Genomic DNA, 25,300 nt, shown 5'->3' with positions numbered 1-25,300 from the left:
TGCAGGATGCAGGTCCTTCCTACAGTGGTATTTTGGACCACCGGGATGGAGCTGATACTTGTGTGTAGACGCATATTCCATTATGTGGATTGGCCTCCTTGAATCTAGGTGATTGGCATTGCTACTGTACAGTTTTAGTTCATCTTAGTGGAGTTTGCATGGACAGAAAGACGGGTGGGATGATTCACACAAAGATCTGTGTAATCAGCAGTGGTTGGTGGATTGAGCTCCTTGTTTGCAACAGGAGCTACTGATTCAAACAGGTTATGGTACATTATAAATTCATAAAACTGACCTGTGTTCTGAAAAAGTATTGTTCTTATTTCTTATTCTGTCTATGCAGCAGTGAAGCCAAATCCACCATCAGCCGATCCATACATATATTAATATTCTATAAGAATGTCACTCAGTTCATGTCAGTCATTTTAAACACTCTTCAGGTCATGGGGAAGGGGGCTATGAGTTCAGCAGTTAACCACATAGAAAATTAATTCCCATTGTGACCTAGAGTGGTTTGATTACTATGCAAGAGTGGTGGCACCTGAATAGTTGGATTTGTTATTCACCCAAATAGGGGGTAAAACTTGCCATAAGCTTAGAATCAAATGACCTGTCCTTGTGAAATTTGGTCTACGGCTGACTCCTAGCAAGCTTCATTAGTATAAGATTAAAGTAAAAGACATTGACACAAGGAGAATCTTGTTGTTTAGCCTGCATTTCTCCTTGCAGTTTCATCTGTGAGTTTGTATTTGAAAACTGGGATGTTTTCAGATGGGAGCTGCTTGCGAAAATGGTGGTACTCATGCCCACAAGTTTTTTCAGCATCCGTACAATGTCATTATCAAAGTGCTAACCAAACTTCTTTTTATTTAAAAAAAAATGATCTGGATTTCGCCTCCTTGCAGAAAATCTGATAAGTAAAAAATTACCTGTTATATATCTGCAGGTACTGCTTGTGTATTAGAGCTGATTTGTACGTTTTGAGAGTGGGTTTGCCAAGTATATGATGCCGTTTTTGTGGGTAGTCTATACTGTCACACACCAACTTCTGTTTGCTTTTCCCTTGAGCACAACTTAGCCATTCTAATTCTGGTGGACCCAAACGCCAAAGAAGGTAAGTCAATTCTCATTGATCTGCTGCAGCTTTTGGGTTCTCTGCACTTTGACTGGGAAGAGAAGGGCATTTGCCCCAGAACATCTTGAAAACAGGAGTGTTAAACTCCTGACTTAGCTTAACTTAATACATAACCCAACCCCCAAATCACCCTTGTCGCTGGTTTATACAGAAAAGCGATGCTGTCTTTTACTGCTTCCAGATGAGGTGTTCATTGTGGATTTGCTATATAGTGGTACCTCGGGTTACAGACACTTCTTATATATATAATTTTTATTAATTTTCCAATAAAAACAAATTTATAACACAATTAAACATTTGGAATTCATCACACGTCTTTTTTCTTTAGACTTCCATCAACATGTCTGATAATTTTCCGTAATTATTACAAATCTTCACATTTCTTCATTTATATTGCACTATGTATATCTTATCTTACCATGTTATTTAAACAATATTTCTACCAAACTTCCTTACAGAGCTTCTTGGAAACTTACAAACGTTATATCATTATCACAAATATTTTTAATATATTCCAGTCCTCAGTGAATCTTTGGTCCCGTCGGTTGCGAATCCTCCCTGTTAATCTGTCCAGTTCTGCATAATCCATTAATTTCGTTCTCCATTCTTCAATCGTGGGCATTTCTTCTTGTTTCCATTTCTGGGCCACAAGAGTTCTAGCTGCTGTTACTGCATACAAAAATATTTTCTGATCCTTCCTTTTTATCTCACCACCTAAAATTCCTAATAGGAATGCTTCTGGTTTTTTAACAAATGTATATTTCAATATTTTCTTTATCTCATTATATATCATTTCCCAGAAGCACTTCATTTTTTTACATTCCCACCACATATGATAAAATGTTCCTTCTTTCTCCTTACATTTCCAACATTTATTACTCACCTTATACAACTTACTTAATTTGACTGGTGTTATATACCATCGATATATCATTTTCATAACATTTTCTTTAATTGTGGTGCATGCTGTAAATCTCATCCCTTCCTTTCATAATTTTATCCAATCATTAAATTGAATGTTATGTCCAAAATCTTTGGCCCATTGAATCATAACAGATTTAACCTCTTCATCCTTCAAATGTCATTCTAATAGTAATTTATACATCATAGATAAATTTTTAACTTCATTATTCAATACTTCTCGTTGAAACCTAGATTCTTTTTCAAAATAGCCTCTTTCTGCAATCTCTTTTCTAAACATTTCATTAATCTGAAAGTAATGCAGCCAATCATTTACATGTTCTTTCACTTCTTCATATGGTTTCATTTTCCACTTACTTCCTTCTTTCTCAATTAAACTCCTATATATTATCCACCTCCTAGTCATATTGATCTTTTTAACACTCATCACCTCTAATGGTGATAGCCAATGTGGGATTTTTGGTTCCAGTAGATTTTTATACCTACCCCATACCTCAATCAGATATCCTCTAATAATATGATTTTCAAAACCTTTATGCACTCGTTTCTTTTCGTACCATAAATACGCGTGCCAACCGAATCTATTATCATATCCTTCCAAATCTAACAAATCTGTATTTTCTAATTTCATCCATTCTTTCAACCAACATATACATGATGCTTCATAGTATAACCTCAAATCTGGCAGGGCAAAGCCTCCCCTCTCTTTTAAATCTGTTAACAACTTAAATTTTATTCTCGGCTTTTTGCCCTGCCACATATATCTTGAAATTACTTTTTGCCATTCTTTAAATATTGCTACTCCTTTAATTATTGGAATTGCTTGGAACAGAAACAACATTTTCGGTAACACACTCATTTTTATCGTTGCAATTCTTCCCCAAAATGATAATTTCATTCTACCCCAAACCTCTAAATCTCGTTTAACTTTATTCCATACTGGTACATAGTTATTTTGAAACAAATTAATATTCCTGGAAGTCAATACAATCCCTAAATATTTCACTTTCTTTACCACCTCAATCTCTGTCTGTTGCTGTATTCTTTCACTAATTTCTTGGTCTATGTTTCTCACCATTATTTTGGTTTTTTCTTATTCAATTTAAACCCAGCCACCTGTCCAAATTCTTCCATTTCTTTTGGTACTTCTTTAGTACTCTCTATAGGATCTTCTATCATTATAACCAAGTCATCAGCATACGCCTTTACTTTATATTGATTACGGCCAACTGATACCCCTTTTATCTGATCATTGTTTCTTATTGAACTTAATAGGACTTCCAGGACCGATATGAATAGCAATGGTGATAGAGCACACCCTTGTCTTGTACCCTTGGTTATTGGGTTACAGACACTTCAGGTTACAGACTCCGCTAACCCAGAAATAGTACCTCGGGTTAAGAACTTTGCTTCAGGATGAGAACAGAAATCGTGTGGTGGCGCCGCCGCCGCAGCAGCAGCAGCAGGAGGCCCCATTAGCTAAAGTAGTTCCTCACGTTAAGAACAGTTTCAGGTTAAGAACGGACCTCCAGAACAAATTAAGTTCTTAACCAGAGGTACCACTGTACCTTGTTCACTCATATTTTACAGCAGTGGTGGGGTGGTCCACATGATGTAGGTTCCTTCCAGGTGGGTAGTTCCTAACACTATTCATTCATTACTCTTCCATTGTAAGCTCTGTGCAGAATTGCAACAGACTTGCCTATCTGCTAGGAGTGTCACAGTTTTGCATGTGAACATCATCTAATGTTCCATCCACATTAGTGGATATGACATAGTCCTGTGGCTGGGGAAGAAAAGGGTACAATTCAGCTGAGCATACATGTGTGTTTGTGTGTGTGTGTGTGTGTGTACACAAATACACACATTTAATTTTTAAATAAATGGATAAATCTTACATCCAGACCCCTCTCTGCGCACATGTGCATTCGTTCGTGTGTGTGTGTGTGCACGCACACACACACACACACAAAGCCAGCCAATAAATCTCACCCTGTATTCCAAGGGCATCTGCTTAGACAACAGAAAGCTGACTATAGTTGCTTCTAGACAAGGTATTTGTTTTGGAATTGTCATGCGTCATTAATTCACAGTTTTTACAGGGTGTCCAGACAACATAGTAATCTTTTTATGATCAGTCCTTGTTTCCTCAGCAATTGTGGGAAGGAACCTTGCAAACATCGCATGAAATTCAACACGCACAAAACACAAAACTTTGCAAGTGTAGAAACACTCCTGCAATTCTGCATGTAGACAAAGAGCAATGAACGCATAGTGTTGAGAATTGCCTGTCGAGAAGCAGCCTATGATACCACCCATCTACATTTCATGAAGAATATAGAAATCATTCATCAAATCAGAGGTTTAAACAGATGTGGTGCCATTTTTGTGGCATTCTCATTGACAATGGCCAAAATGTCACAAAAGGAAAAGGCATCTTGGGTAACTGAGTTGTAAATATTAATAGATGTTCTATAACATTTTAAATATTCCCCAAATTGTGAGACTCAATTTTGTGGTGGTAGTGCATGAAATTGAAGACTGGCTCTAAAAGCTGCATTTGATACAGATATGATAATTTCACCGATGGTCTTGATATGCTGTTTGCACTTGAGTTTCGCAATGCCGATTTGCTTAATGTTGTTATTTCACGTTTCATGTAATTCAGGGCTGGTGTAAACTGTAAATATTGTTTTACAAAATATTTTCTGATTTTCAGCAACAGACAAAATAGAAGAACAGGATGCTGGCTTCAAATCCACTGGAATAAATATCAAGGATTTGAATAGTGAAGAATAAGTTTGTATTTATAAGGCAGTTTCATTTAAATTGAAAACTTCATTTATTAATGCAAATATGATCACTTAACAAACTTTAAAAAATAAATTTCCAGAAAAAAATGAAAAGAAAAATGTATCAAAAATCAGATTCCACTGAGACTGTATTTTAACTCTATGTTAATAATATACGTATCTAAGAGTCATCCCTCCTGCTGCAATCTCTACTTTTAAGATTGATTTTTGGAACCAACAGTTTATGCGCAGTTTCCACAAGGAACTGCATTTTGGTAGCATTGTATTTTATCCCTATGGGTTTTATATGCTTGTTGAATGCAAGAAGATAACTGAAATTTTGATATTTATGAAAAGACATACAGTGGTACCTCGGTTTAAGAACAGTCCTATTTACGAACTCCGCAAAACCAGAAGTAGTGTCCTGGTTTGCGAACTTTACCTCGGTCTAAGAATGGAAGCCGAACGGTAGAAGGGAGGACTCATTAGGGAAAGCGCACCTCAGTTTAAGAACGGTTTCGGTTTAAGAACGGACTTCCAGAACGGATTAAGTTTGTAAACCGAGGTACCACTGTATTACGTACTGAACAGCTAAACCCTTTTATATCTTTGGTAGTTTTTCCAGGGCTGTTTCATAAGGCCATTTTTACAACTACTGTACATTTAATCAGTATCAGCTGAGGGAATAGAAATGGGGCAGAAAGTTGGTTCAAACTGAAACGCAGCCATCCTTTGAAATTCACACTTCTGAAAAATTTGCGATGCGGTTCTTCAACTGAAAAAGGTGTACGAAAATGCCTATATAAAGCGAAATGCATATATCAGTGAAAATAATATACAAAAATGCATTATGTTAGGGGGTAAGTGCTTGCAACAACATGTATATTAGGCAAAATTACACACAGAAGTGTCTATGTTAGCAGAAATGAACACAAAATGCTGACAAATTTTCATGAGGCCTGGAGAGGGGTGGGGGTGGGGATAATTTCACATACTGATGTGGAAGTGTGGTGAAAATTGAGGAACTGAGTGACATTGAAATGGATAGCTTGCCCTAAAACTAGCTCTCCAACTAGAAAAGAGCCTCCAAAAATATTCCAGCTGCACAGTTTGATCTCTCAAGAAGTATTTACCAATCATACGAATTCTAACTAGCACTTAATTATATTCAGCAGAGACACTTCATATCACCTAGGGCGTCACCCTGATGATGTGCACTTTTTGCGCTGGAGTCTTGGAATCAGACACCTGTGATCATTCACTTCCAAATCTTGTCTGTTTTTGTTTCAGTCCAGGCAAAGCCAACCGGGTCTCCTGCCATTGGAAACAGCACTGAAGGCAGCCCAACTGCAGAGCCAGGTAAGAATACGAAAGGGTAGGCTAAGCCCTTTTCTATCTGTGGTGTGTTTCCGCGTGGCTGGTTCGTAAGGCCATTTTTACTACTAATACTGTATATTTATTCAGTACCAGCCGAGTGTCAGGTGCTGGGCAGAGCCAATTGGGTGTGGGTGATGACATGGTGAACACATCAGGATCAACTGTCAATCACCTCCTCCTTCAACTCACCTTTTGATAGTGTTTTTTTAAGATTTTTTTTAATTGAATTTTCATTTTTCTACATAACAAATTAAACATTTTACAAACTTTGAAATATCCAATGACTTCCCTTCTTCTCCTTCCATGGTTCATATTGCATATCATAGTTTCCCACATATTTTACTGTAACTGTTCAAATCAATTTTCCACTTTTACATCAATCAAATATTATTTACTCTGTTGAATTTATTTTAATGATTCCAGCGTTTTCAGTTATGTACAATCATTTTCCATATATTCAATAAATATTTTCCACTCTTCTTTAAATATACGTTCTTCTTGCTGTCTTATTCTGTGGGTTAAACCTGCAAGTTTTGCATATTCTAACATCTTAAGTTGACAATCCTCTTTAAAAGGCACCTCACTCACTTTACATTTTTGGGGCACCAAAACACAGGCCACTGTTGTTGCATACATAAACAAACTTTTCTGGCACTTAGGAATTTCTGTATAGGTTATTCCCAATGAAAAGGACTCTGGTTTTTGGGGGAAGGTAAATTTAAACATTTTTTCAGCTCATTATATATCATTTCCCAATATTCTTTCACCTATCTGCATGTCCACCACAAAAGAAAAAATGTTCCTCCCATTTCTTTACATTTCCAGTATGTTCTAATTCTGCTCTATACACCTTTGCCAACCTACTTGGTTTTAAATACCATTTATGAATCATTTTCAAATAATTCTCTTTCAGCAAATAATGTGCAGTAAATTTCAGATCACTTTTCCAAAGTTTTTCCCAGAGGTTTAGGTCTATATTGTGTCCTATATCTATTGCCCAGTGTGTCATGGATGCTTTAACTAGCTCGTATTTTGTTTCCCATTCTAATAAGAAGATATACATTTTAGACAGATGTTTATCCTTATTTTGTAACAGTTCTTTTTCAAATTGTGAGCTTTGGTCCAACCCCTCCCCCCTTTTTTGTCTACTTTATACCTTTCATATATCTGGTGGTATTGTAACCAATCCCTAACATGGCTTCTTAAGTTCTCCATAGGTTTCAGTCTGGGTTTGCCCCCTGCAAAGTCCAGCAATTCCCTGTAGGTCGCCCATTGTCTATCCATATTAACTCTCTTAATTGTGATTGCTTCGACGGAGGATAACCAGAAAGGTAACTCACCTTTTGACAGTTTGCACTGAGAGACCCCTCTTGAGAGAGCTATGCCTCTCCACTTTCCAGCCTCTCTATTTCCTAGGCTATAAGTTAGCCAGGTCTATTCCTTGCTGGTTACAAAACACTGCCCTGATCCAAAGCAAGTGCTTTTGAATCTTTCTTTTACTCCAAGGCTTATCTAGTATTTGAAGGGACTGAATCAGATATTGATGGGAAGAGCAATGGGTAGTCCAATTGCCAAGTCAGGAAGAACAGGTACATCGAGGAAGAAGAATAAGCAATGGATTGCTTAGAGAAGGGCCAGGTAATTAGGAAGTAAACTATTTGATTTATCATTTGATGGGCATAGTATTAGGAATAGTGTTTCTGTACATACATCCTTGCATCTGCCCGTGGTGTCAGGTTCACAAAAAGCACAGCCTTATTAACCAGACACACTACAACTCATAGCGGTATGTTAACTCTGCTTGCAAATGTCAGACGCCTTAACTTAAAGATGAAGAGCAAGCATGATATCCTGAAGGGCTAATCTATCAAGAACTGCAGGAATGATATTCAGAGTGGATTGGCTTCTTCACAAAGATAAGGACATGAGGATGTACAGATTCTGATAAGCACATCTTTCACCCCACTTCTTGGATCTGGGAGATGATGGAACACATACGGTTCAGAGTAGACACCATCCTAAGACATAATTGTGCATCTTTTGTTTTGGAGTCTGGATGGTCTTGTATTCAGTTCCCATTAGCCTGCTTGCATATAGGGCAGAGACAGGGTGGGGCGGTCAACTTACAATAGTCTCCAAGTTGTGCAAAAATGGCCCAGGCCAGCCCCCACCTGCTGGGATTCCTCCCAGGGAGCAGAGCTTACCTCATCACTGGTTTTTGAGGTTACCTGAGCTCCGTGTGCACTCACCTCAGTGACATTTTCATCAAAGGGGCAGGAAGTTGTGTGGGTGGCAAATTGTGTTGCACCCATCCCACGGATAGAGCGGAGTTGAGGTTGATGTGCTTTTTTTTCTATAGCACCCACTTCCTGGACTAGGGGAGTCACTTATTCATCACTAAAAAAAGAGAGGATGCAAATCTGCCTAATATTTGCATATGTTAATTCATCTGTAGGGGTGCAAGTTTAGACACAACTGGTATAATCTAAAGAGAAATAAAGTACATCTCACCATTGTGGGGAAGATTGTGACCAGGTGAGATGCGTTTCTGGTGTCCAGGGGCTTTAACTGCTGAGGGTCCACCTCAAGCCTCCCGCACCCCCACTTTCCCTTCTTATGGTTCTTTTAAATCAGACAGCACTTCATGTAGAGGACTCAGCCAAACAAAGGACTGTCTTTCTCCTACCTGGTACCCTTCAGATGTTGTATGACTGCAACTCCCTTCACCCTTGACCATGGACCATTCCTGTAGTCCAAAATATCTGAAGGCCACCATTTTGGGGACTCTCTTCTGACAGGCCTTCAAATGGAGGACTGTAAAAAAGGCATATGGACCCCCTATCCTGAACTGATTGGCTGAATCTCAGGTAATTTCTGTAGCAACATAAGCCAGGATTGGCTCTTTTGGCAGGATCAATATTGTCACTGTCTTCAATGAGCCTGTACCATACTGAGGCTCCACTGACAGTTGTGAGCTTTGGGGTTGTGTGTGTGTGTGTGTGTGTGTGTGTGTATGTGTTTAATCCTGGAAATACTGTAAATCTCTGAATACAGTACAGAGTCCAGGCCAATAGTATTTTTTATGAGTGTTCAACCCACACATACTTTTCTCCCATGCTGGTTTCATGAATCATGACTGAGGGAGGAAAGATGTATCTGTGTGCAGAGCTCTGAAGGAAACAAATAGGCTCCCCTCCAGACAGCCTCAGGCCGAGATGCCTTAGGAACATAGGAGCAGAGGAGGCAGTCTTATACACAGTAAGGCCACTGGTCCATCTAGTTCAGTGCTGTCTACACTGACCGGCAGCAGCTCTCCAGAGTTTCAGGCAGGGGGATAATTCCGAGTCCTACCTGGAGATGCAAGAGATTGAACCAAGGGAAGTTCTGAGTGCAAAGCAGATGCTTTTCCTCTGAGCTACGGCGTTCTTTTTTGCCATGCTATACTGAGAATGCCTCTCAGATAGAAAAAAAAGTGGGTGGAGCAGTCTGTATTTCCCCAACTCTTGGATTCCGGTTATCTCATTAGCTACAGAATCAGAAACATCACAGGGTTGGTAACATTCCCACATGCATCTCTATCACTTGATTTCTCATAACTTGGACTTACTGTACATGTAGAGCAGAATGATGTGGCAATGAGCTGGAAGCGTCCTGAGGTGGTAGAGTGAGCTGTATCATTTCATACCACAGGTGAGGGAACCATATTTTTCAATATGTATATAAAAAAAAATCCCAAACCTAAACACTCTGCAGTCAGGAAAGTGGCACAGCAGAGGGCAGGGCCGAGACCTTTCTCACTGATGAGCTAGTTGTTGCTGTTTTACTTACAGGAAATTTGATACATGGAAAAGCAAACAAAAATGCTATCCTTCTACCTACTGACTGAGGTGGTACAATCCCCCTTGCCCCTCCAGAATTCTGCTACCTTATTCTGCTGCATGTTCACACCTGACCTTGATTACTTAGCAATGTGGCTGCCTCTACCTATGCAACAGAACGAGTTGGTAGAATCCTCAAATTGCAGGTGGGGATACCACTTTCGACGGCTTTTCCACACTTTTGCTTTTAACTTCCTGCATGTAGCAAACTGAGGAGAATGGTTCTAAGTCAAGAACTTTGCACTGGTTTTCTGTCAGTAAGCATTTGTTTTGGTGTTGTTGGTTTTTCTTCTTCTTTTTTTTAATACATGCAGACTGCGCTACAGTCCATGCAACCACCTGACTCCCCCATCTCATTCTGCCACGTGTGTGAACTGGGCCTGAATAATTGGCACCTGAATATGACAAACTGATTCATTTGCGGGAAGGAAGGCCTCATTGCAAAGTGAGGGGAAATGAGGGGATATGAAAGTTCTATCTGTGGGCGGTATCCAACTAAACAGTAATGCTAGTGCAACATCTTTTAGCTGCACAATGTAAGTTCCCCACCCTCTCCTTTCCCCATGCACCCCCGAGTTGGGGGGAAACCCAAGCAGATTTGGGTGGGGCTGCATGGGGAGAGGAGAGGGTGGGGAACTTACATTCTGCAGCCAAAAGTTGTTGCACTCGTGTAAATGTTTAGTAAGATAAAACCATGGATATATCTGTGAGGACCATTCCTACACGTGAGTCATCAAGTAATGGACAGGCATGCATGAACCAACTCAATACATCAGCTTCATACATGTATCTATCCATGCCAGATCTGAATTTCCCAAGTAACATAAGGATGTTCGGAGCTTTGGAATGTATGGGCTTTCTTTGCCTTGCTGTTTTAGCAAGTTGTACTATATTAAATTTAGATCTGTAAATTTAGATATCCATCCATCCATCCATCCATCCTTCTATTTCTTTGTTCTCCCACTGTGTGACTTCTGATCCAACTCTTCTCTGCATCTTTCCTGCAGAAACACGGAAGCTACGTTTGGTGGATGGAAGAAGCAACTGTTCTGGCAGAGTGGAGTTTGAATACAACGGTACCTGGGGCACCATATGTGATGACAACTGGGACCTGGCTGATGCTGGAGTTGTGTGCCGGCAACTGCATTGTGGCTGGGCTCTCCAGGCTCCTATTGCCTCTCATTTCCAGAAGGGGACAGGCCCCATCTATTTGGATGAAGTGAAGTGCTTGGGGAATGAGTCTTTTCTGTGGGACTGTCCATTCGAGAGGAACCATGACTGTGGGCACAAGGAAGATGCCGGTGTAATATGTTCAGGTCAGCACTGATATTTTCCTCTCTCTGTGTGTGCACATGTGCACGCATACATGTGTCTACTCATACAGATGACCCAAAGAACTGTCCATTTCCTGATCCTGGAGGAGACAAACTCTCATTATCCCATGATCAGGCCTTAATTACCAGACTCACATTGCCATGCTAATACTTGGAGACTCCACCAAATGTGGAAGTATTGGTGGAGGAGGAGACAGGGTAGAAGTTGCTTGACATCCTTGCTTTCCTTCCCTCTATTCCAAGACTGGTAATGGAGGGCAAGGGGAAGCAGAAGTCTTTCCGCTCATTAAAACTTGTCAGAAGAAGCAGCCAGGGCATTTTCAATCCTTTTTCCTTTTTGCCTGTATTCTGAGCCTGGTGGAGCAGCCAAGAACTAGTACAGAAAGGAATTCCCAGTATAGTACCAGATAAAATGATGCTGCTGGCCTAATATTGACTGCATGTGGACACTAGGATATCCCTGCTTTAAATTTCATGTCCCTTGCATATATTTTCTGACAGCCGTGTGACAGAAGTGCATCTCTTGTGCAGAGCTAAAAGGAAAGATCAAGCAGAAATCTATCCCTCAAAGACAGACACATATTTATCGTTTGTAGCTTAGTACCATCTCAAGAGAAATTGCTGCTCCCCGCAGGTTGTGTTTTTTGTTTTTAATAGAGATCAGTAGAAATATATGAAGCAGAGCCCTCCTGGATCAGGCCAAAGGTCCCTCCAGTCCTGCATTTTTCTCTGGGGCAGCTGGAGACATCAGGAGGACCACCTTTATCTTTTTCAATAATAAACTGTGAAACAAACTTTATGTCTCTGAAGAAGTCCCAGGCCCAAGCAAGTAGTGCAAGTGTTTTGAGAACCATGTGTACTGAATGTAGCTCCCTTGAAAAGCATGTAGCCCTGTTCCTCCTAATGCCTGGCCTGCAGACCAGGGTGTCAGCACTTAGCAAGAATGGGGAGATCTCCTGCGCTGACCTCCACACCTCCCATGGAATCTTCTCTCGGAATGTTTCCCAGAAAGCACATTAGCATAAGTTATGCTTAAGCACATCCCTGCTGTTTTCACACATGACACCTAAAGTGACTTTGAGACACATGGTAGCATTTGACGTCTTCATTGCTGAACTGAAACGTCAAAAAGCTCCCCACCCCCCGCTTTGGATGGGAGCTCATTTTTAAAAATATCATAAGAAGACGAAGGAGGGAAAACGGCATTTATTACTGTGGGACAGAAAATGGAAGACAACAGCCTTGAAACCAAATGGGCATCCTACCATGTCCTTAGCCTCCGTCTGGTCCATTGTTTCTGAATGTTATGATTTGGCAAACAGAAGTGAGAAATTTTAAACTTGAAGACATGTTCTGATCAGCGTGGCAATCGCAATCCTCAAATACAGGAAACAGCTCTACTATAGTTCTTAGCATCACACATGAAAATGCCTTCCATGTAACAGATATAGCTCTGGCCTACAAGAAAAGGAAATCACTGATGCTGATAATGTAGCAGCGTATTACAGCATAAGAGTGGCATTTCCCCAGCTGTTTTATCTTTGCTGATTCTATTTCTCTCCCTTACTCCCATCACCTCCGCAGAGCACCAGGAGTGGCGGCTGTCAGAAGGACTAGATGCTTGTGCCGGCCGAGTGGAGGTTTATTACCGGGGCACCTGGAACACTGTGTGTGATGGTAACTGGTACCAAGATGAGGCTGATGTGCTCTGTCACTCATTGAACTGCAGTGAGAAGGCCTCAGTCCCGAGAGTGCCTTTCAACCACACGCTGATGGGCAAGATGTACTATGACTGCTCCGGAACAGAAAACTCGCTCGCCAGCTGCAGCTGGCTCTACAACAATAGCAATGTGTGTGCTGCCCAGTTTGGAGCTGCTGGTGTGATCTGCAATGGTAATTGCCCTAACTGGTGTCTCCAGTATGCCTTCTCTTTTTCTCTCCCTCTCTCCGGTGCAGATTTCAACCACAGAGGTAGTTAATGGTAAGAACAGGTAAGGACAGGGGAGAACTCTGATTCAGTTGGCATTTAAAGGCAAAGCTATGTCACCTGAACTTTCCAAAGTGCCGTGTGAACCAAAATGCCACCCTCCTTGGGAATTCAATTTTGCGATGCTATTCTCCAACCAAGTCCTCAACTTAAGTCTGGGAGGAAAGAGAAACCGAGAGCAACTGAAACAGGCAGATATGAACATCAGAAGATCCTGCTGGATCAGGCCAGTGGCCCATCTAGTGCAGCATCCTGTTCTCACAGTGGCCAACCAGATGCCCATGGGAAACCAAGGAGCAGAACAGGAGCACAAGAGCACTCTCCTTTCCTGTGGTTTCCAGCATTCTGTGGAGGCAGAACATAGCCATCATGGCTAGTAGCCATCATTGATAAACTCTGTGAATTTGTCTAATCCTCTTTCAAAGCCTCCAAGTTGGTGGCCATCACTGCCTCCTGTGGGAGCAAGTTCCATAGTTTTAACTATGTGCTGTGTGAAGAAGTACTGCTTTGGGGGTGCAGTCTGTCCTGAATCTTTCAACATTCAGCTTCCCTGGATCTGTTCTGGTGTTACAAGATCCCCAGGGGCAAGTGATTGTCCATTAATAGTCCTCACCACCATCGTCCTGGAGCTTTCCTACCACCACTTCCCCTCAAGATTAAGGACTTTCCTGCATTTTTGTCTTGCCAGACATCAATATCCATTTAACACATTCTCACCTGTGGACTATCTGCAGAAGGTGAAGCCAAGAATAGATCACATGCCTAAAAGCATTCCAGAGTAAAGACAGGCCAGATTTAGATCACTAGCTGAAATGGAGACAGAAATCCCACCTGGAGCCTGGGGTTCTTACCCCGGCAGGCATAGCCGATCACATTGGTGAACTGGGCTATTTGTTCCCTGTTTGCTGCCAGTCCAAAAAATGAACCAAGTGCTTCCATGAGGCACCTTAATGACTAGCAAATTTATTATGGCATAACCTTTCATAAACTCGGGCCCTCTTCATTGGATGCATAAAATAAAATCTTAATTGGTAGGTATATAAAGAAGAAAAATGGTAAGGTGGGAGCTGAATAGCAATCAGGTGCAGAAATCTCACCGAGTGATAATTAGAGCTTAACGAGGCACACCATTAAACCCTTTACAACAGCAGGCTGGTGTCAATTGCTGAGATGAGTGAACAACATATAGCAATAGAGTGGAACCTCAGTTTTCGAGCATCTCGGAAGCCGAATGCTTTGGAAACTGTACGCCGAAAACCAGGAAGTAAATGCTTCTATTTTTTAACGTGCCTTGGAAGCCGAATGGCTTCCGCTGCATGTTTTTCAATTTTCTCAGTGGAAATTTCCAAGAGCCCTTTGCGCCTCGGTTGTTAAACATTTTGGAAGTTGAACTGTCTTGCAGAATGGATTATGTTCGACAACCAAGCTTCCACTGTAGCAGGATCTGTCAATTTCAGTTTTCTTGGTTTCTCATTTTTCCATTATTGAATTCATTTCACCACAATTTGCAGTGATTTGCATGGAAAGAGGAGTGGTTGAAATCTATGCCATGCCAGCCCAATACAGATAGTAGCCACAGGGTCCAAGCAAGGGGTCCCTTCTGGTTTCCCTGCTTCAGCAGGGACTTCATGCCATGATGCTGTTTGGCTTCCCTGAAGGGGGTGATTGAGATGTCACTTGGGAACAGACCCACCCACCACCTGAAAATGCCCTGGTTGCATTGCAGAGTAGCTAGGTAGCTGGTTTGATGGTGCAGAAGCTGCTGTCACAACATGTATCACAGTCTAAAGGAGCTTCCAGTTGTCTCTGTTTTACCCCAAGCCTGCGATGTGCTTTACCCGACATTGTTTCCTGCTGATCTACATGGCTGCCGGGTGCTGACATGAAACCAGCGCAGGCTGCTTAGTCTGCCTGATCTCAATACAAAGGTATCTGCAAATGAGGGAGGGTCTCTGGCTCTCCCTGTGCTGCTGCTGATTTGCTTAAAATCACAATAAAACAGAATCATAAAAACTATGTGGGGGGGAAACTAAGAGGAAAAAGCAGGAGCTGGGGGGTCCCTTCTCACCCACCCAGGATCCTGAGAAGATGCAGTCTAGACCCTCTTTCTCAGTCTCCTGCTCTCTAACCCAAAAACTCATACGGTCCTAGGTGTTGCTGGTTCTTTACTCTTCTGTGCTCTTTTCTGGATTTCAGGCTCACAGGGTTTGGCAGGCCCTGCAAACACACAAGCGACAGAAGCAGTGACTCCAGTCTCCCACCTGACCAGTCCACGTAAGTTCAAGCCTCAAGGCACTTTCTCCTGCAGACAGTATTGCATCTTCCGTCTGTGCTCAGGCGTTACAAAAGGAGGCAGCATAAAATCATGATCTCAGCTTGTTTGGTCTTGTCTGCCTGTGTGATCAGTACCCATATGAACAAACACCCAGCCTCTAAACTCTCCACACCACACCTGCTGTTATATTTATTGTTCCCTTGTTCCTGGTCTGTGTCCTCTAGGTGACATAGGGACTGTATGCACAGCTGGGTAACTGAAACTATAGTAAGACTAGCCTTCATCCACAGTGATGCCATGCTACTAAGTTGTTTTAGACTGGCTTTCATATTGTGTTGTGCTTTAACGTTGCAACCTGCCCTGGGACCCTAGGGTCAATAAATTTAATAGTCATAATCATAATCATTGTGATGATGTTACATGCCACTCCAATCTCTTGAGTGGTGCAAGATTCCGGGGGTTGCAGGCACTTGCTCAGGATTTGTGTTTCCTTTGGAATGAGGTGCAGCAGAGACTGGAGAGTTAATATGGTTTATTTGCACATATTTACAACCAGAGCCTGCAATGGAGGGGTTTGCAGCATTAACACCCCCATAAGGCCTTGCTTCTTTCATAGCTGCAGCCGTGGATTCCTGGAGAAATCAGGCATGGCACTGATGCTCTGAATTCGCAGCCAGCTGCCTTGCTTCCAGCTTCCAGCACACATAACTCCACTCTCAACTCTGGCCTTTGTTTTTCTAACTACTTATGAGTTGCAGGAGGGGGAGCACCCAGATCCACTCCTCTGGATTCCTTAGTGGCCCATTACCTCACCAGGAAGCAAGCCTGGCTATTCCAGGAATTAGACGGGGCCCCAGACATTAGAAGGGTCTTGGCATACAGCGTACTCCCCCCTTCCCAAACTCATAACAACAGCACCAGCAACAACAATAACAGCAACACATTTATGGTATAAGAACAAAGAAAACACAGAAATGGCACAAAATCAAACACAAGCTTAGAAGGCTGTTTCCCTCTTCCTTGCCCTTCTCCCTTCCACACGTTAGAGGCAGGTAGGGTGGGTGGGTGACTGACGATTTGCTTATTTTGCATTTCATGCAAATTTTCCAAATTCACTCTTCCTGAACCAATTAGCAAATCAGAATACAGCTCTCCTTTGAAATCTGCACTACTTTCAATTTTGCCATGCAGTTCGCAAACCAAAGAATGCATACAAAAATGTGCTTATTCATTGAAAATAGCATGCAAAATGCATTCTGTTGGGGGAAACTGATTGACTGGTTGTATTTCTATTCCACTTTTCATTCAAATGAATCCCAAAGCACATTACCAACAATAAATAACAATAACATAATAGGACATCACAAATGCAACATAAATCCACCATGCATAATTGTGTACAAAAAATAGCTGTATTAGGAGAATGTTTTTGCACAAAATGCATATATATTTTAATGCCTACTTCGGAAAAAAGTCATCATGGAATGAACTGAACTGGGAAAATGGAGAGAAACTGAAATTGACTTCTTCTTCTTCCTCTTCTTCTTCTTCTTCTTCTTCTTCTTCTTCTAAAATTGTCCATCTTTACTACCCACCCACCCACAATTGCTAATGTTTCCATTTGCAGGTTGGACTGCACCTGAGAATTTAGATGTTAGACCATCATACCAGATACTGCAAATTCTCTGCATCGTCCTGGGTCTTCTCCTTTTTTTGGCCATTCTGACTCTAATTATCACCGTTCTGCGACACAGGCGAAGGAAAAACGGTACCATTGGTATGCTGGGCATCACCAGCACTACAGAGGGAGGAAACCTACGTATAAATAATGCTATGGGGAATTTGGTGGAGTGGATATAATATACTGTGTTTTGGACAGCTACTATAGGAAGGCTTCGAAACAGATGCCAGATCCCTTCCTGGCAGGAATCAGAAATGCTGCAAAGTGTCCCTGCCATGGATTCATATTGCCACCAAGAAGCTGTCACGAGCTGTCAAATGTTTTTCAGCCTCAGTGTATCCCTGCCACTTCCAGAAGCCTCCTTTATAACAAGTCTATAATGCTTCCTGAAATCTGAAGGAGAGTGCAGATAGATTTCAAGAATAAGGGTTGATTGCAAATGAGACTTAGAAGCCTCTCAGAGAAAAGTGCATAATTGAGCCACTATCTCTTGGGGCTCCAGGTGTTCATTTTCTCCCCTGTTATGGGCATTTAGTTATATGGATTCATGTCAGAAACTCATTTCGTTTGCTTTAAAGATGCAACATTCAGCCAGCCTGTGGGCTGTCATTTTGGCAGACGTTTGTCCCTATAGTTTAGTAGCATATCCCTACTTCTTGGCCCCCTTTTGAAACATTTACATGCAAAAAAATATATTATTATGTGCTACACACAATCGCAAAGCTGCTAACTGCAACTAGGTGAACAGAACGCATCTCCACATTGCTTTAAAAAGCCACACTGATGCCAGGTCTGTTTCCAGACACAGTTCAGAGTGCTGGTTTCATAACTATAATGTCCTTCAGACACCATCCTCTGAGTGCAGGTCTGGCCCATGAGATAAAGTGAGGCAACTGCCTCAGGTGGCAGGATCCACAGGAGCAACAGATCCCAACATTGATCTGTCTCCCCACCCCCTTCCCAATTTTTTCCAATCTTCCCTCACTCCTTCTTCCTTGGCAGGGATGGGGGTGCCATTTTGGGGTCTGACTCAGGGGCCAAAAGGTATTGGGCCAGCCCTGTCTAGGTGCCCCTGTCATCAGAGGTGAGGCAGGTTGAGACAGGGGAGAGGGGCCTGCTTGGTTGTGGTGCCCCACTTCTAGGGTGCTGTCTCTGAGGGAGCTTGCTAAGTGCCTGTTCTGTTGTCCTTTTAGTGCACAGCAAAACACTTTTTTGTTTTCCCAAGCTTTTAATATGAGATGGAAATTGTGTCTAATCACTATTTCTTTGTGGGGGAGGGGGTTGCAGTTGGATTTTATTGCTGTCGTTTTGCTATGTACGATGACCAGAAAATGCTTTCATGTTTACTTCTTTTACATGAATGAATGATGTTACCCGGGCATGCAACTTTGGGCTTATCGACACTTAACTTTCCTCTGGTTTTTCCAGGCACAGCCCGCAATTTAAAGCTCAGTGTCTGAGCACCCACACCCTTTTTTCTTTTTGCTTCAAAGCTTTTCCTGTGAAACCCCACTCTTAAGAATTCACTGTGCCTAGAAAGAGCAGGGTGAAATGTTTTGCCCAAAGTTGTTGAGCAAGCAAGGAAATTCGGCAAAATCCGATATAGGTTGCCATACGTCATGTCTGACCCATCTTTAGTTACTATGGAGGGCCTATATTTCCTTTGGACCTTTCCAAACGACCATCTCTTTCCATAGTAAATATGTGCAGATGCTATTCTTTTCTTACAGAGCACATCTCTTGGAGGAATATTTCACTTTTCCACTGCTCAGTTGGCAGCGTGGGTGTTGGTTTCCCCCTGCCCCGGATAACGCAATAGTTACTCATACGATTACCATGTGGAAGTTGGTTGTGAGAATATCACTTCAGCACCCTCTGAGGAGTGGAAGGGAAGCCTGTATAGGCCAAGAATGAGGGATCTGTGGCCCTCTAGATGTTGCTGGACTCCTCCCATCAGCCCAGCCCAGCCAGTGGTCATGGATGATGGGAGTTGTAGTCTGACAACATCTAGAAAGCCACAGGCTCACCAGTTCCACTGTTGTCAGAGCGGGAGTCAAACTCCTATCTGCGTGCAAAGTCCGTTTGCAGGGAAGCCTTACAGAATGAAATATCTGTTTTCAGTTGCAGATAGTGCCAATCCCTGTGCCTCAACTGCTGCCCCCATCCTTCTAAATCACATCATGCAAGTCTCAGCCGCTGGAACACGCAACAACTATCAGCAAGTCCCCACAAGCCTCCCCAAAGAAGAAGGTATGGGAAGTTATAGCTTGCTGGCATCACTTGAATCTCCCTTATTCCACCGACCACCTGTCGTCCCCCCTCTCTCCTGTCTTCCTGGCAGTTACTAGTTTCCATGTTTGATGGTTTGGGCCAGAATCTACAAGACAGTAGCCCATAAGGCTGTCCTTGATGGGCTGCTGGGAGAGAAATGGTAGCACTACATTATCCCTTGTCTCATATGTCTCCCACCTCATAATGGCTACTGAGACACAGTAACGATTCCAATCTCTTTTTTGCTGCAGTTATCCAATAATGCTGCTGGTTAGATGTGTTTTATAATTATCAGGATCACAACAGGCAGTTTTCCTGAGGAAAGTCCCTACCTCAGAGCCGGTATTTGCTACTGAATCCCAGTTATTACCAGCCTCACACCACCAGTGATGCTGTTTGTTTTGATAACATTGTCCCCATCAGGATTCCTCTCAGTTTAACCATTTTATTTTCATAAAAATGGTTATTTTTTTAAAAAAAACAACAGCATTTAAATAGATAATATAACTCCAAAAAAGGCCTACAGCTAGAAAATCTACTGTACAGTACTTTAAATATTATATAAATGCCAGTACCCATTCCAAGACGTTTGTGTTTATCATCAATAAGGCTCTGTGAATGGTTACTTAATGTAAGTGTCTGAGAGTGTCATTTTTTTGTATTTTGTTTCCCTCTGATTTCACTGCTTACATTTCTCCTTCATGTCTCTCTGTGTTTGTGTCTATCTACAAGCTATCTATCTACTCTGCCAAGCAAAGATAGCATTTCATGCATCTGATAAAATGGTTGAAATATTTTGTGCCAGTGAAATGCTATTATGCTGGAGAATTCATAAGCAGGTTGCTGGCAGCTTTGTTGCACGATGGATCATGCAATCTGCCGTGATGTGAGTTTCAACTAGTGCAACTGTTGTGTTGGGTTCCTATGTTGTGCAACAATAAAACTCACCTATCCCCTGGCACAAGAGCCCTGGCAGTAGCAGGTAGAGAAGGTTGGGTGTAGCCCAGGGTAAGTCAGTCTTGCTGCATTTCTCTTCTGCGTTGACCTTGGACTTGTGCCCTGAAGTCCTGCCTGATAGCTCCACTAGCTGGTTCTCCCTGAGTGGACTCATGTTTCTTTCTCCCTTTCAGCAACAGCAGTGCTGCCTACACCCCTTAGTGAAGACTCTGATTCCGACTATGAACACTATGATTTCAGCAGCAAACCACCTGTGCAACTGTCTACCTTCTACAGTGAGCATCTCACCACTGCCAGGCACACACTGCTTTCTTGTCAGAAACTTCCCAGCTTCTTTGGACCAAGCTATACATCCATGATAATCCCTCGTGATCCTTTGTGGTTCTACTTTAAGGGAGCCAAAAGGATTTGATCAGGACTGGGGGATGTTTAACCCTTTCCTTTGTGCTGTTTTCCTAATCAAAATTCCACCCACTCCCCCCCCCCATATATCCCAGTATATACACACATCCCTCTGCTTGACTAGCAGCAGTTTTGGAAGTCTGACTTAGATCAGTATTAAAGGGAAAATGCAGACAAAACTGCATGCCACACATTTGATTTGAATATTTAGTTAGGCTCTTTAAACACCTCCTTCTCCACCACTACTGTTCCTTGGTGCCACTTGGCCCACTGCTATTTCCCTAACTCCCTCCCTCCACAGTCCCTGAAGATTTTCCCACTGCAAACTTTAAAAGCAGATTAAGTGCAGGTTTTCTACTGAGAGATGCAAGTTAGACTTCTGTGTCCCACATCTATATGCCTGGGTTATTATGCAATCCACATTCAGAGGCAATTGAATGTTTGTTAGGATTGCATTTAGGAAGCTGAGTATGTGTCCAGTGCGTTTCTTCATTCCCACCCCAATAAAATCCCATCAATGGGTTCGTGCAGGGACTGGGTAGGGAGCAGAAAATGCTCTGCAGGGACAGCCCATGGGTTCAACTGGCCCCTCCCGGCTAGTTGGGGCAAGGTTGGGAGAGAAGGCAGAGAGGCAGCAGGAGAGGGCTGGGGAAGGAGGGAGCAGGAAGGCACCCAAACAGACCTGAGGAGGAATTGTGCCCTTTTGGTGTGCCTGGAAAGGAGGAAAAAACCACAAAAGCCACAAGGGGCAAACCTTGTAAACTTTAAGAGTTGTGGGAACTTAGAGTTAAAGGATCTGCAAGTTTGAGGGTTCAGAGGTGTACATTTTGAATACAGCATATATAATAGCCTACTTTCCTGACAAATCAACTTGTTCTTCTAAGTAATTTGGTGGTGGGGTTGACAGAGATATTCTGTAGATCCTCCTACCCCTGTGTTTTGAAAGAAACCTCCTTCTCCCCTTCCCCTGCATCTGGGAGCTTGATGATGAAGTCTGTTTGGCCCCTGCTTTCAGATTCTCTTCGAAACCGAGTGACTGATGAAGACCCTCCCCGTTACAATTTTGCAATGCCAGCTATGCACGAGGAGGGGGACAACAAGCTCCCCACCTCAGAGGCCTATCCACAAGCAGGTGAGAGCCTTTCTGTACCTTTCTTGGGGGGGGGGGACATAGTAATTGTGATGCTGTTGCTGATTTCTTGTGCTGGATCCAGTTCCTCACTGCCATATGAAGTCCATGGTTTTCTCCAGCAGGACCTGCAGCTGAAGACAGTGACAGCACCTCTTCTGGAGACGCAGACTGGTATGAGAACATCCAGAAACCAGAGCAACAGGAAAGCCATCCAGGAAACGAGCCTTCCTTTGGAGGTGAAGCATGGAATTGTTATCAATGGAACTTTAATTAGTCAGCTAGCACATTCAAAGGTCATCGCAAAATAAAACAAGGTTGTATCTACTCTGAACGTCAGAGACGAGCACAAACTGATCCCTTCAAAAGTGAGGTCATTCACTGTAATGAAATTGACACCATCTGGTAATTAAGGCTTTGCAGTTATGGAGCATGTGTTGGCCAGGTGTTGTGTTACACACACGTTTGCTAATGTACCTGCATGTTAGATACAAAAGAGAGGTGCAACGTTAAAGAAAAATATTCCACATGAAACCATGCCCAGACATTTGATTCAAATTCAGTAGAGCTGACAGGGGCCATATAGCCTTGCTTGGGGGGGGGGTCTGACTGCCAGGTGGCTATCTGTGGCTTAGACAAAATGGATTCCTATTGTGGGACAGTTAAGGGCTGTGGGTGCCACACATCCTCATCTAAATATAGGGCTGCCAATTACTGCAGCCCACAATGCAGGGCTCTAGTGATGGTCAAGCAGAGCAAGATGGCCTAAAGAGAGAAGCATGGGGGCCAGAGCTCTCCACCCTGAGAAGCCGATAGTTTTCTCCCTCATTACCCAGCAAGACCTCCAGAGAGGCTTCGCAGCTGGATAGTTAGGTCACCAAGCACCTCAACTTTCCCCTCAGCATCTTTTCCTTCTGAGCTTCTTCCTTCTTCTTGGCAGCTGACCTGAAATGCCCTCATTTCTTTGCTTCAGGTTCGACAGCTTCCCCCAGACCTTTGGTGAACTGCGAGGCTGGGCCTGGGAACAGCTCATTTGACAGCAGCAGCAGCAGCGATTATGATGACATGTGGGCCTAAAGGGCAGGGATGCAGCTGGGATGATGCCGCTCCATCTGTCGTCAGCAACGCCTCCATCAGAAACAGCCAAGGGTGATGGCAAGGCTGAGAACTGAAAGGGACCTACCTGTTCCCACAGTCTGGGTCTCAAGAATTCAGCATTTTGGAAGAAGACCAATTCCCACAAATATACGTGTGTGTCCAACTCCATTCCCAGGACCAACTAGAAATTTGTTGCAATCACAGAGCCATGTGTTTATTCTGCCTGAGATTTCCAACTTGTGCTATTGTGAGAATAACTGTGGGGGTGAAGAAAAGAACTGAGGTCTCAGACAGATTTCCTTTCCCCAGTTTGTATGGCCAGCCGGCAGTGTACTGTCACAAAGCAGTTGATACACTGACATTCCTACCGCCCCAGCAGGCTGACTTCTAGCTTCAAAATCCAAGCAGCTGAAGCAGAAGCTTCTGACAATAAGCACTGGCCAGTCCCCTTGAATGGTGGTACATCACCAACACAGACTTCCCCATAGCTGCTACCCAGGATGGATCTAAAACAAAGTCCTCGCTCTAGGAACCAGAGCCTCCCTGACAGTTTCTTCCTTGGGGAGAGCTCTTAGTTAAATGCCAGGCTTGGATAAGGGTGGGATTCTTTCATGATGGGATTAGTCAAGGCTGTTCCACCTGAAGAAAGCCAGAACTGCTGTTTCAGGGGCTCTGCTTTCTCCTCACTGTGGAGAATGGAGCACTGATTGCCAGGACTAGCCCCACCTCACAGCAGTTTTAGCTTTCCGCCTGGGGCTTGTGAAGGCCTGTGAGCTCCTGAGATGAAAGGAGGACAGCAGTTCCTTCTGCTACAGAAGCAAATTTGGGGAAGAACCAGAGTTCAGCTGGCAGCAAAGAGCTTTGCCTGCAGTCAGGCCCAGATGCAGTCCTTGGTGTCTCCAGTTCAAAGCATCTCAGGTAACAAGGCTGGGAAGGACCTTGGCCAGACACCCTGGAGAGTTGCTGATGCTAGGCTAGATGGACCAACGTTCTGACTAGATATAAGGCAGCTTCATATATGGTCTAAGGCCAGGGCTGAGAAACCTGTGGGCCACCGAAGAACTCTGACTGTCAGCCATGCTGGCTGGGCTGATGGGAATCCTGCAATTTCCAAAGAGCCACACGCAGCAATGACAGCTGCTCTATGTGTCTGGGAGTATACTGTCTGGGTTAACTGTAAGCCCCCCCCCCCAAAGCACTTTGTGCTGCCAGGACCGGAAGCATCTAATGGCAGAAATGAATGTATCTGATGAAACCCATCTTCTATTTCTTAAGAGAGTTGCATTCTCCTGAAGCGGGGATCAAATTCTTATTACTCATCCCAGCATGGTAAGGTAGACAGTGGCACTTTTGTAATGGTGGCGATTTGAATATCTGCTTTTTATTCTCCTTACAGATTTTGGAATTGGAGGTGCAGCCTGCGAGGGAGGGGTAGGGGGCTGCTGGGCACCCAGAAGCCAGAATCAAGAGCAAGGGAGCAACTGCTGTTTGGGCTCTACCAGTCTCTGGCACTCGTTGTCTGTGAGGTTCTCAAGGGCCCTGTCTGGTCCCTGTCTCTTCCAGATCTTCATAAGAGGGTCTTAAGTAGAGCAACCCTCATTTACATCTATGCTAGAGCAGGGAGGCATTTCAGAGACTGGCTTGTAGAGTCATCAACCACATCCATTGCTATGCCATTATTGCTGCGGGCAGTGCGGGAGATGGGGGCAGCCTGTTTGTCTTCCCTCCCATTAACTACAATAGAGGGGGTTAATCGCACCAGCCCCAGGGGCTGCTGTGGAGCTTCTCCATTTCTGCGGATGGGTTGGGGAAAAGGTGGCATATCTATGTCCAACTTGCCCTGTTTCCACTCCCACCAGTGGAACATCTGTGCTCTTCACGGTGTGCCAGGGACATTCTAGCAATGTAATGCCATTCTGCCAGCAAACTTCTGTCTCTGCCAGCAGAGATATTTAATGCTATGCCACTTTCTAAGGCTCCTCAGCCAGCTCTAGGGTGGGGTTAGGTTTCTTTCCTTAGCACATTTCATTTTTCAACAAAGTCGTTTTAAAAAAATATTTTGA

General features: G+C 43.2%; 1 protein-coding gene across 1 annotated transcript; it reads left to right on the top strand.

Annotated features, from left to right (window-relative positions):
• Positions 1-5,698: 5,698 nt before the first annotated feature.
• CD6 (CD6 molecule) lies at positions 5,699-24,420 on the top strand. The gene is made up of 11 exons (XM_053384878.1): positions 5,699-5,708; positions 6,139-6,207; positions 11,111-11,419; positions 13,022-13,330; positions 15,621-15,698; positions 17,327-17,467; positions 19,502-19,630; positions 20,782-20,883; positions 22,026-22,142; positions 22,265-22,378; positions 23,113-24,420. Exons 1-11 carry the CDS (start codon positions 5,699-5,701, stop codon positions 23,214-23,216), a joined length of 1,482 nt encoding a protein of 493 aa, XP_053240853.1. The 3' UTR covers positions 23,217-24,420.
• Positions 24,421-25,300: the final 880 nt, after the last annotated feature.

Source organism: Podarcis raffonei, chromosome 1, assembly GCF_027172205.1.
Source record: "Podarcis raffonei isolate rPodRaf1 chromosome 1, rPodRaf1.pri, whole genome shotgun sequence".
Taxonomy (NCBI): Eukaryota; Metazoa; Chordata; class Lepidosauria; order Squamata; family Lacertidae; genus Podarcis; species Podarcis raffonei.
The sequence above is the reverse complement of the archived record's forward strand: the minus strand, read 5'-3'. Positions and strand labels throughout refer to the sequence as shown.